General features: G+C 42.6%; 2 protein-coding genes across 3 annotated transcripts; one reads left to right on the forward strand and one right to left on the reverse strand.

Annotated features, from left to right (window-relative positions):
• Positions 1 to 172: 172 nt before the first annotated feature.
• rn182 (RING finger protein 182) lies at positions 173 to 1,833 on the reverse strand. The gene is given in 2 exon segments (NM_001140984.1): positions 173 to 1,126; positions 1,323 to 1,833. Coding segments are annotated over 2 exon segments (522 nt in total). The 5' UTR covers positions 1,786 to 1,833; the 3' UTR covers positions 173 to 1,067.
• A 914-nt stretch (positions 1,834 to 2,747) lies between these two features.
• LOC106577636 (E3 ubiquitin-protein ligase RNF186-like) lies at positions 2,748 to 11,093 on the forward strand. Of its 2 annotated transcripts, none has more exons than XM_014155930.2 (2): positions 2,748 to 2,855; positions 9,781 to 11,093. In XM_014155930.2, exon 2 carries the CDS (start codon positions 9,887 to 9,889, stop codon positions 10,526 to 10,528), a length of 642 nt encoding a protein of 213 aa, XP_014011405.1. In that variant the 5' UTR covers positions 2,748 to 2,855; positions 9,781 to 9,886; the 3' UTR covers positions 10,529 to 11,093. The 2 variants fall into 2 exon arrangements, with proteins under 2 accessions (XP_014011405.1, XP_014011407.1); XM_014155932.2 differs by lacking the exon at positions 2,748 to 2,855 and adding an exon at positions 5,744 to 5,990.
• Positions 11,094 to 11,310: the final 217 nt, after the last annotated feature.

Consider the following 11,310-nt stretch of genomic DNA (forward strand, 5'->3'; position numbering starts at 1 on the left):
CCTCACTGAACACACGCCCGGCCCATGGGAACACAGGTGCAACCATTTATGTTGATTGCATCCTCCAGAATTTTGGGGGAAAATGACACCTGGTCTCACTTGTTGGATAGGTCTATATGGCACGAGCTTACGCTGTCTTATATTCTAAATAATGGTAAACCAAGCAGAAGTTCAGAACAGTATTATATATTAACTTATTCTTCTGCGAAAAAGCAAGAATCAGTTACTACTGCAAGCCATTCATCCCGCCGAGAGATGAAAATTAACAAAACAATAACATGTTATACAACAAGACATAAAGGTGCAAAATATCACACACAATCAATAAAAGTGAATTAAATACATTACATTCAAATAAAACGTTTTCTCTTGAACTGAGCACCAACAATATTCAACACATTCTAATATTTGGAAATGGAAAGACACAGGCTACTTCAAAACACCAACAAAAATACAATTTTAGATTTGAACTATTTCATTTTAGAACTATTTCATTCAGTAGCCCAATGGCTTCAAAGAATAGCCTACAACGGTGTTATTTTAGGCCTTTACAATTCTGTTACCATTATGTGTTTGGTCACCAATTATTACATGCATGTGTGAAGAAATGGACACATAGGCCTAGGTAGCTATTATATGGAATACATATTACTGCTTGCTCCAACTTCCAACTGGACCCGCCAGTCTTCTACATTCCAAATAGGCTACTGTAGTGTAGGCTCGTGGTCGGCAACACCCCCTCTGATCAATCAGGCGCAACTGAGGTGCGTTCAGTTCGCTCAAACGTTTGCTAAATTACGGAACGGTTTGTACCGACTGACACGGTTCCCCAAAACGTTATTGAAAAGACTGAGGTAGGCTGGCTCCCGTTTGGTGGGTGTGGCGAGGTGTGGCTTGAAGCAATGAGTGACGTATTTAAAAGGGCAGTGGCCACGCTGACAGCTTTCTCCAAACCGGTTTTTCAACTGGTCGTTCAGTACAGCACCGGATCCGTTCAACTGAACGTGCCAGAACGTAAAAACGTACTGAATGCAACGCTGATGACTTTCCAGTCAATGAAGTCCGCATCAAATGGTATAGCATGACATCATGAAGAGGTCTCGTAGGTCCTCATCAGTCATACACTCTGTAGGGGAAAAACAAAATATGTAAGAGAATACAATAAATGGCCTTCTTTGGGCAGGCTATAATACCCTACTTTGGTCCGCAGGTAATTTGTTAATGAAAATGCCATCAAAGTAGGCTATGAAAAGAAAGTACCGGAATATGAAGTAACGTTTTGTGAAAACTAAAGAGTATTGCAATAGAATAGGGCTACTTACGCGCTCTCCTTTGGGAATGATTCCCAGTGAATTTGCCCCAGACGCGACTCAGCGAACGGCGGAACCTTCCACCTCTGGAACCCGAAGATGAGTCCCTTTCCTCGGCTGAGTTCTCATGAGGAGTCTCGTTGTCATCCTCCTTCCCCTCACTATCCTCCTCGTCGTCTGTCATGCTTTCATCGAGAACGCCAGATACCACCATGCGCTCTAGAACACTTTCGTCTACCCGAAGCGCTGCCCTCACTTTACCCGAGACAGGGGTCGGGTATCGGCAGAGTGGGCAAACAATTGTCTTGTCCTGCGGCGAACATTCCTTCGTGGATTCCACTTCACATACTGAGGATTGGGAAAGAGTCACCAGACAGCGCTCACAAAAGCTGTGCTTACACTGTAACTCACGAGGACACCGACGGCCAGTGTTGTAGCTTCGGTAACAAATTCCGCACTCAAGTTCTGAACACATTTTTCTTTCTCTTTGGGTAAGGTTTCGTACAACGAGAATGAACTGTCTGACTTAATTGGCTATTAGGCTATATTTATATTTCTTAGTGTGGGAGGGACTTTCACTTGACAGATTGCCCAAAAAAATAGTAGTAACCTATGACTAATCTTTTGGAAATAGTGATGTCATCAAAGAGACGCGGCCTCCACGTGCTTACCCTCCCACTCTCCACCCACACATCCTTTTTACTGTATATGGAAGAGAGTTAGTGGGCCATTCTGTTACAGTTTGGCCAATGTCTGTCTGATATTCACCCACAGTTTCCAGGTATGAAGAAAGTTAATCTGTATAGTGGGCTGTCACCCACATTTCCCAGATATAACAGAACCATGAATGTAAGACAATGTGCTTGCATCAAGAAGGTTTCCTCTCTTTTGAAATAGTGATTTTGATATTATTCTGTGTCAAACTGGCTCTTGTCTGTCTGTGTCTTTAAACATCAGAACTGCCTTATGGGGGTAGGAGAGAGGCAAAGATAAGAGTAAGAATCTTTTAAAAATTCCAGATCCCTTAGTAAATTCCCTCTGTCTGTTTTTTGATGACATCAGACTACTTTGTAACTGGATAGAACAGGAGTGAGCCATGACTGCAAGGAGCTTGAACTGTCAACTTCCTATGCTGCCCCATAGCCTATCTGCTAATACCTGTCTAGCCCATAGATAAACCCATATCAGTCACTTAAGATGACCCATATGTCTCACTATTGTCTACTCTAGTGACTCACACTGGCTCAGATACCCTTTGAATTCCATCTCATTTGATATTCCCTGTAAGCATATTAGAAACATTGATATCAAACAAGCTGATAGTTACAAACGTGTTGTGCAAGAATCTGTTATGAAAACACAACAACATACTATTGTCTCTGTTGCCACTGCCTACTCACTCTACTCACTCTACTGGCTTTACCCTTCCCAGAAATCCCAGCACCTCCCTCTTACTGACACTCTCCGGGGTGTTTCTGGTCGTAAACGTGACGTCGGCCTTTCGTCCCCACGCTAATCCTCCAAACAAAGCCCATGACCTATCAGGTGACCCAGCAACTCTTTTCATGGTGATTTCCTTCTCCTACAGTCAAAGCCAAGAGTAACAGGATCTTAGGGAGGATAGGACATTTGAAAGAAATTAGACAGTACTCTTTGATGTGTTATTGTGATCTGAGGAACCATTTTCCTCTGTGCCTGCCACCTGTAGATTGACTTACTGTAAAAAGGGATACTGTATTTATGTAAAGAACAAAACAGTTTAGAACTTGTACTGAACAGAAAAAAGAGGCATAGGGCTAGTTTCCCGGACCCAGATTAAGCCTATTCCTGGACTAGAAAAAACTCTCAATGGAGATTGAGCATTGAGCAGCATGCTTTTTAGTCCAGGGGTAGGCTTAATTTGGGTCTATTAAACCTGCCCATAACCTTTACAAACATAATACTTTAAAAAAAAATATTACACATTCTTTTACTTTCTCATTCCCAGCTCAGTCCATATAATGACGAATTGACACACTGTTTAACTTTTGTCATGTGATTGGGAAGTACCGAGATTCCGTTCTGCATTTGCTGGGTCTGTGTTTTGAAAGTGAGTCATCCTCTCGTGGGTGAAAGAGTGCAACGTCCAATCTCACCCATATATTATGGCGATGCGATAAGACCCACTGTCTGTCATACCCAACCAGACACGCCACTGTTCAAGGTAGCTAAACCAAAAAACGTATTGAATACGTCGCTCAGTTATGTATTAGAGACATGTCATCATGGAATACTCTGCCACCAGAGGTTACTCAGGCAAAAAGTAAGTTTAGCTTTGGAAAAACAGAAACAAAAAGACATATTGTATCACAGTGCCTCTCCTCTCATCTAATGTAACTGCACTGTATATTAATATGTATATATGAATAGTGTGTAAAGATTCATATATAATTGTGACATACGATACACACACACCATACCACAGCATGAATGCACAGAAACACACGCACACACAATATTTGTGAATTAGGCAAAGAGTGATTTGTTTGTCTTATTTTTAACAACCTAACTGTATAGGGATCTTATTTGATTCCATACATACATGATCAGAGACATGTTTTTATGTAGATACACTATATATACAAAATCATGTGGACACCCCTTGAAATTAGTGGATTCAGCTATTTCAGCCACACCCGTTGCTGACGGGTGTTTAAAATTGAGCACACAGCCATGCCATCTCCATAGACAAACATTGGCAGTAGAATGGCCTTACTGAAGAGCTCAGTAACTTTCAACGTGGCACCGTCATAGGATGTCACCTTTCCAACAAGTCAGTTCATAATTTCTGACCTGCTAGAGCTGCCCCCGTCAACTGTAAGTGCTGCTATTGTTAAATGGAAACGCCTAGGAGCAACAATGGCTCAGCCACGAAGTGGTAGGCCACACAAGCTCACAGAATGGGACCGCCGAGTACTGAAGCGCGTAACCTGTAAAAAATGTCTGTCCTTGGTTGCAACACTCACTACTGAGTTCCAAACTGCCTCTGGAAGCAATGTCAGCACAAGAACTGTTCGTTGGGAGCTTCATGAAATGGGTTTCCATGGCCGAGAAGCCGCACACAAGCCTAAGATCACCATGTGCAATGCCAAGTGTCGGCTGGAGTGGTGTAAAGCTCCCCGCCATTGGACTCTGGAGCAGTGGAAACGCGTTCTCTGGAGTGATGAATTACGCTTCACCATCTGGCAGTCCGACGGACGAATCTGGGTTTGGCGGATACCAGGAGAACGCTACCTGCCCGAATGCATAGTGCCAACTGTAAAGTTTGGTGGAGGAGGAATAATGGTCTGGGGCTGTTTTTCATGGTTTGGGCTTGGCCCCTTAGTTCCAGTGAAGGGAAATCTTAATGCTACAGCATACAATGACATTCTAGATCAGGCCTGGGCAATTTCAGTCCACGGGGGCCTGATTGGTGTCACACGTTCCCCCCATCCCTAGCAAACACACCTGATTTAAACTAATTCCATTTTTAACTGACTATCATGATTAGTTGATTATTGGAGTCAGGTGTTTTAGCTGGGGCTGGGGCAAAAGTGTGACACCAATCAGGCCCCCGAGGACTGCAGTTGACCAGGCCTGTTCTAGATAATTCTGTGCTTCCAACTTTGTGGCAACAGTTTGGGGAAGGCCCTTTCCTGCTTCAGCATGACAATGCCCCCGTGCAAAAAGCGATGTCCATACAGAAATGGTTTGTCAAGATCGGTGTGGAAGAACTTGACCGCCCTGCACAGAGCCCTGACCTCAACCCCATCGAACACCTGTGGGATGAATTGGAACGCCAACTGCGAGCCAGTCCTAATCGCTCAACATCAGTGCCCGGGCTTACTAATGCTCTTGTGCCTGAATGGAAGCAAGTCCCCACAGCAATGTTCCAACATCTAGTAGAAAGCCTTCACAGAATAGTGGAGGCTGTTATAGCAGCAAAGGGGGGAACAACTCCCTATTAATGGCCATGATTTTGGCATGAGATGTTCGACGAGCAGGTGTCCACATACTTTAAGTCATGTAGTATAATTCATAGAGGGTGTTAGCATGTGTGGCAATATGTTTCCTGGGGTCTTGCAGATATACAGACTAAACATCATATGAGTTCCATTAGACCAGCACCAATAACTCAACTAGTTATCAGGATGCTGCTTTTGGAACTGATATCCCACTTGAATGATATCCACAGTCATTTGACTCAGAATAGTCATTCTGTCATTCTGAATACCCTGTATATTGACAAAGACAATGTACATACAAATACTGTACTGTGTGGACAGTGAGAAGCGTCAGGGTTATAGGAGGTGGCTTCTACCTCTATTCCATGTCCCTGGTTACCAGTTACCACCACAACCTAGAGATGACTTAATGTCAGGGCAACCAGGAGACAACCCTGGCTCCAGTAGGAGAGAGGAGAGGATGTCAAGGCATGGGGAAAGCAAGAGAGGAGAGGAGATATGGAGTGAAAGAAAACAGAGAGAGAGAGGGAGAGCGAGCCAGTATAAATAAGAGGTAGAGAGGTAGATTAACGAAGTGTGTTGTTCATTTTTACTGTAAATGAGAACCATGATGTGTCGGGTGAGAATTTTGGTAGTGGAGAGGAACGTCAAAGCTCACCCTTATCTGAGGGGTGTGTGACAGCGAGTGTATGAGGCGGTAAGTATTTGTTATCTTCCCACACACTACATGGTTATGAATTCTCGGTGAGTTTAACTCCCATGGTGTTTTCATATCAACTGAACTACATACGGTAGATAAAGTATGGCAATATATTAATACACAGGCTATCATAGCAGTTATGACATCATGCAGTATGTATTTTTGCCATTCTGTTGTAATGCTGCACTGTATACCATTTCTGACTGTGGATGTCTAGGAGTTGGAGAAAGTCATTCATTATTGTCAAGCAAATTACACAGGGTAAATGTTGACCAAATTTGTCTGGAATGTGTATTGAGATTATTGAACCAAATAAAAGTGTGACATGTACAGATAGACCAATCCCATGAAAACATGTTTCTTACAATCTCTGCTCCTGGGGCCCAATACAAAATAGACCACTATTGCTAGGCAACTGCCCTGTTGAGTACGGCTTGCCTTGCTCTATCCCATGTGAATGGAGAGGCTGCTGTTTATGAAAGTACAGTTTGCTCTTTATGAGGTAAACACATGGACACCTAAGGGAATATCAGATGAGTACAGTACACCCCTTTTCCATCATGTATATTACAAGTGATTTTCATATTGTGGTTCATTTGGTTTGTCCTATTATGCAGCAGTGGAACAACACTTCGGGAGGAGATCCTTGGCAGTTTACTTGATTCAAATCTCTATTTCACTAGTTAACTATCAGTGGAATTGTAAACAAACCCAGTAGTGCTGAGGGCATTCTTATTCATTGTATGATTGTTGCGTTGGTGTTGTTGGTGCATCAGCATTCTAACTAGCCCACAGTGAGAAATACCTGAAACGCAACCAAACACAACAACACACAGAGGGACAGAGAGAGAGTGTAGGGCCCGGTAATCACTTCTATCCACAGCTCCTGTCCTACTTTGTTTTTCCACTTCTCTACCTTTTACTTATTATACTGCTTTCACATAGAGAGAAAAAAAGGGAAATGTTTATCTGACCCCCCTTACAAACAGACCCATTTCTACCACCTTTTTGCCTGCATAACCCTTTTATAATTACCATGTGCAGGCTGATATGCCAGGGACAAGTGGCAGTAGTGGTGTGCAGATGTTGGGGAGCATCTATTTGAATAAATCTATTGAATATACATGAAACTATAAAATGTATTTTCAAAACTATAGAATGGCATATTTTTAGTTGAGTTATGTTACCTTATGTTAGTCTGAAGCCATTCGGCTATGGGTTTCACAGCCCTGTAATGTTTGTTTTTTTAAACTGACAAATACAGATTTTCACTCCAATCTGGCAACCCTCATAAAATCTGACATAGAACCAGTATCCCAAAGTATTAAGTGAAAACAAGCATAGAAAACAGTATTGGCATTAATAAAAATGTAAAAAAGTAAGGCTACTATTTTATTGTAATTATTTCAGTGACAACCTGGTTGATTAACAATATTGGGTTGTTAACATGTTCTTTTTATATAAATAAATGTGGGACACAAAAAATATATAAAATAATAATTGCAATCCTATTTTCAAAAGCGTGCGAGTATCCTGTTCATATTTCACAACCGCGGGCTTTTGTAGCTGCATTTACTCGATTGAGCAAAAATAATAGCCTTACACTTGATTTAGGCTACATTATTGCACGCTAAATGTTTCTGATCAGTGATAGATGAGAAAACCAATAGATGAGCTATACCACCTCCACTTATTTGCCCAGCCAGAAACCAATTAACCAAGTAGCGTCTACAGAAGGAGATTCAGTGAAACAAAATCACATTGATTGAACTCACGGGCTCTTGGTTGGGAGTAGTCCGAGGCTACTAAGCGACTGTGAGTGAAGAGCAAAATAATCCACTAGCTAAACTAAACTACATAACATGCAGGCAAAATGTTCTAATAAATGAGCCAACTAGACAAGATGATCATGAGCAGCACTCGCCTCAATTTAGCTAACATTTTCCCAGCCTAATTGTAGCCTAACCAATATCCAAACAGAGATTCAGTGAAAACAAATCGGACATTGATTTATCAAGAAGAGTCCCCATGCTTGTCTCAAAGCAGAGCGATGGCGCTGTCCCAATCTGAAAGCTGCACACAAACTGAAATTATAATCTAGTTGACCGTAGGTGGGTAGGCTATTGCTTGAAATTTATTACAATGATTGGATGACTTTGGGCGTTTCAGTAAGCAACAATTTGATAGTATGCCTTCAATTGCATTAGCCTACTTTATGCCAATATTTTCATCATTCAGTGACAGTTATTCCCACAGAAATTCTTAATGGATCCATCCAGTTGTGGTTAAGAAAACAGTGCATGCTTAGTGGCGGGTTATGGGAGAAGTGGCAGGACGATGGTTAACTGGCGTTGCCTAGCAACCATCAAGAGTTTAAAACCTCTTAAGGTGTAAAGTCCCCTGTTTAGGAGACCTACATTTTGTCTTATAAATCGATTTGTGCACATGCCTGCAATCCTTAAATCATAGGAGAGAGTGGTTTCATCACAGTAGCACATTCAGAGATCGATTCATCTAAAATAGTTTATAGATAAAAAAAAACTGTTTGTCATAGATAGACAAGATTAATATGAGATGAAAGGGAAGTTCCTAACGAGTTCAGGATGCTAAGATATAGCCCTGTGAGACCTTCACGGTGATGGGAGCTGATGTTCTGATCAAATCACATTTTATTTGTCACATGCGCCAAATACAACAGGTGTAAGACCTTACAGTGAAATGCTTACTTACAAGCCCTTAACCAACAATTAAGTTTTAAGAAAAATACCTAAAAAATAAGAAATAAAAGTAACAAATAATTCAAGAGCACCATTAAAATAACAATATATATACAGGGTGTTCTGGTACAGATCAAGAGAGACCTTTAGAAAATATGCACATTTTCTCTAACACTAAACATACAAATATGTATTTTATAGTTATAAGGAAAGTGAAATGTTATAATCTGATTATACTATTTTTAGGAAGTATATAAATAATTTCAAGCGGTATTCATACAGTTCTGTTGAATAGGAAATACATCATATAAAATATTTCATATTTTTATCATATTTGTACAGTGTATTTGAGCTTGTGTCCTCAAGTGAATACACCTCAGCAATTCATTTTTTTAAATTACTAGAAAAGTGACACTAACCTTTCTTGGAATATGAAACCTTACTAGTTATTGTTTATGGCCCTCTCATAATAAATAATTACTTTGGGGGATTACATTTAGTTACATTTAACTGGTTTAAATAGCATAGTGCGTGCCAAAGCCGCCTCAGCATTACGGCTAAGTTTCATACTAAGCCGTAGGCAGAAGTTTACCGAAATGATTACTAGATCATTAGGCGGCAATAAAAGTTTTGGCTTTGACACTGGCAATAGCTTTCAGATATATGGAAAAAGCGGAAAAAAGTTGGCAGTATGGGAAAGTTGGCGGAAGAACGTCTTAGTATGAAAGGGATATCAGTCTGAGTGTGGATCCTGCAGTCAGGCTTTCCATTTCCTCTGCTCCCCACTGCTAGGGGCTAGGGAGGAGGCTTTACATCTCTTCTTCATTTGGTAATTAACTGAAGCCAGTGATTCAAGGGCTTAGGAATCTCGTCATAAACCAAGAGGAAACAGAACAGAAAGCCCCAAGGACCAGGTTTAAGATGGACTATTTGTACCCCATATAGGTCTAGGCCCATTTTCCCTCTGTTACACACATACTGAAAGGTTAGGTTACGATAGCCAAAAACACTTGAACTGTAATACTGTATCAGAATATAATCAATATTTATTATATCATATCTTCCTCCAGGTTCTGCAGACATAGCAAAGAACATCTGACCACCCCAAACGCAGTCTGACCCTGAACCCCGCCCCCCAACTCCCATTCCCACTTCCATCTCTCCCTTTCGCTCACGATGGCTGAGCCTCCAGAACCAGTGCACTTCCAGGGGGACCAAGCATCAGCAGAAGCAGCGGCACTCGGCTCTGAGCCGGGTGAGTCCACAGAGGTGGAGTGTCCCATCTGCTACCACGAGTACAACCAGTGTGGCAAGTGTCCTCGCATGCTGGAATGCCTCCACGTCTTCTGCACCGAGTGCCTCCAGAGAATCCAGCTGTCCCCGTATCCAGCTGAACCCGCAGACCCCCAGAGCCCTCGCAGCCCTGCCATTTTCTGCCCCCTCTGCCGCCACCCCACCCTGCTGGAGACTGGCGACCCCCTCACCCTGCCCTGCAACTCCCGCATCCTGGCTCAACTGCCCCCCATGGCTTTCTGCACACCCGTGTCGATGGCTGCCAGCTTGGCCACCGTCACCCAGAGGGTGGTCTTCTCCCTGGATACCAGCAGGGACGCCCGCTTCATCATCCTGCCCACAGTGAGCCTAAGGGTGGAGCAGATACACCCAAGCGATAGGCCCCATGGTGGAGGTGTGGGCCTGGTGGGTGAGGTGGAGGTGCTGCAGCACTACAGGAGGACCCTGGCCGTGGTATTCTGGGTGTTGTTTGTGATGACCTGCGTGGTGGGACTGGTGTTTGGGCTCAGGTTTTTCCGCAGCTGAGGGGAGAAGGAACCGAGGGGCCTGTTCCAATACTTTTACATGCAGCCTTCCTTCCTTTTGTCTTTCCTTGTTTCCTTCCCCCTTACTCAAGGAAGGAAGGGTGTATTGTCAAAATATTTGAATATGGCCTAAGATCTAGACTGAACTACGGGCCTACATCAAACGTAGTCTTGAAACGTCCTGTTAACTTCAATTCAACTGTAGATGACATATCTTTAAAAGATATAAAAGGTTGATGCATACAGCCTCATAATCACATGTCTAGTTCTGTTAGTTGAGAAAATTATTTATTGACAGTTCTGAGTTTTTCGGCTATGCACTGATTTAGAGTTCCCTCTAGTGGTCTAATCTAGGAGCGCCTATTACATTGGGGCGCCAGGTAGCCTCGTGGTTAGAGTGTTGGGCCAGTCAACAGCTTGTTTGTTTCGAATCCCTGATCCGAATTGGAGAAAAATCTGCCGATCCGCCCTTGAGCAAGGCACTTAACCCTAATTGCTCCAGGGTTGCGCAATAATGCCTGATCCCTGGCCTTGACCCCACTCTCTGAGGGTGTCTCAGGGGGAGTGGAATTTCACACCATGCACTTGTACAGGTTACCCACTAGTACATGTGTGAAACAGGACAAATATAAGCACCCCCTATTTGACCTTTGATTGTATTGGCTATTTATTCAAATCTTTTCATATGTTTCACATTTTGACTCTCTCTCCCTGTGCATGTGTGTGTGTAAAATCATTTAGGCTACATAATGAAGATGAATTATGGCTAATGTGAATGTGGAA

This window comes from Salmo salar, chromosome ssa18, assembly GCF_905237065.1.
Source record: "Salmo salar chromosome ssa18, Ssal_v3.1, whole genome shotgun sequence".
Lineage (NCBI taxonomy): Eukaryota > Metazoa > Chordata > Actinopteri > Salmoniformes > Salmonidae > Salmo > Salmo salar.

Excerpts from the sequence above, each read along its gene's own strand:
- LOC106577636 (XM_014155930.2), top strand. The coding sequence starts at position 9,887 with ATGGCTGAGCCTCCAGAACCAGTGCACTTCCAGGGGGACCAAGCATCA.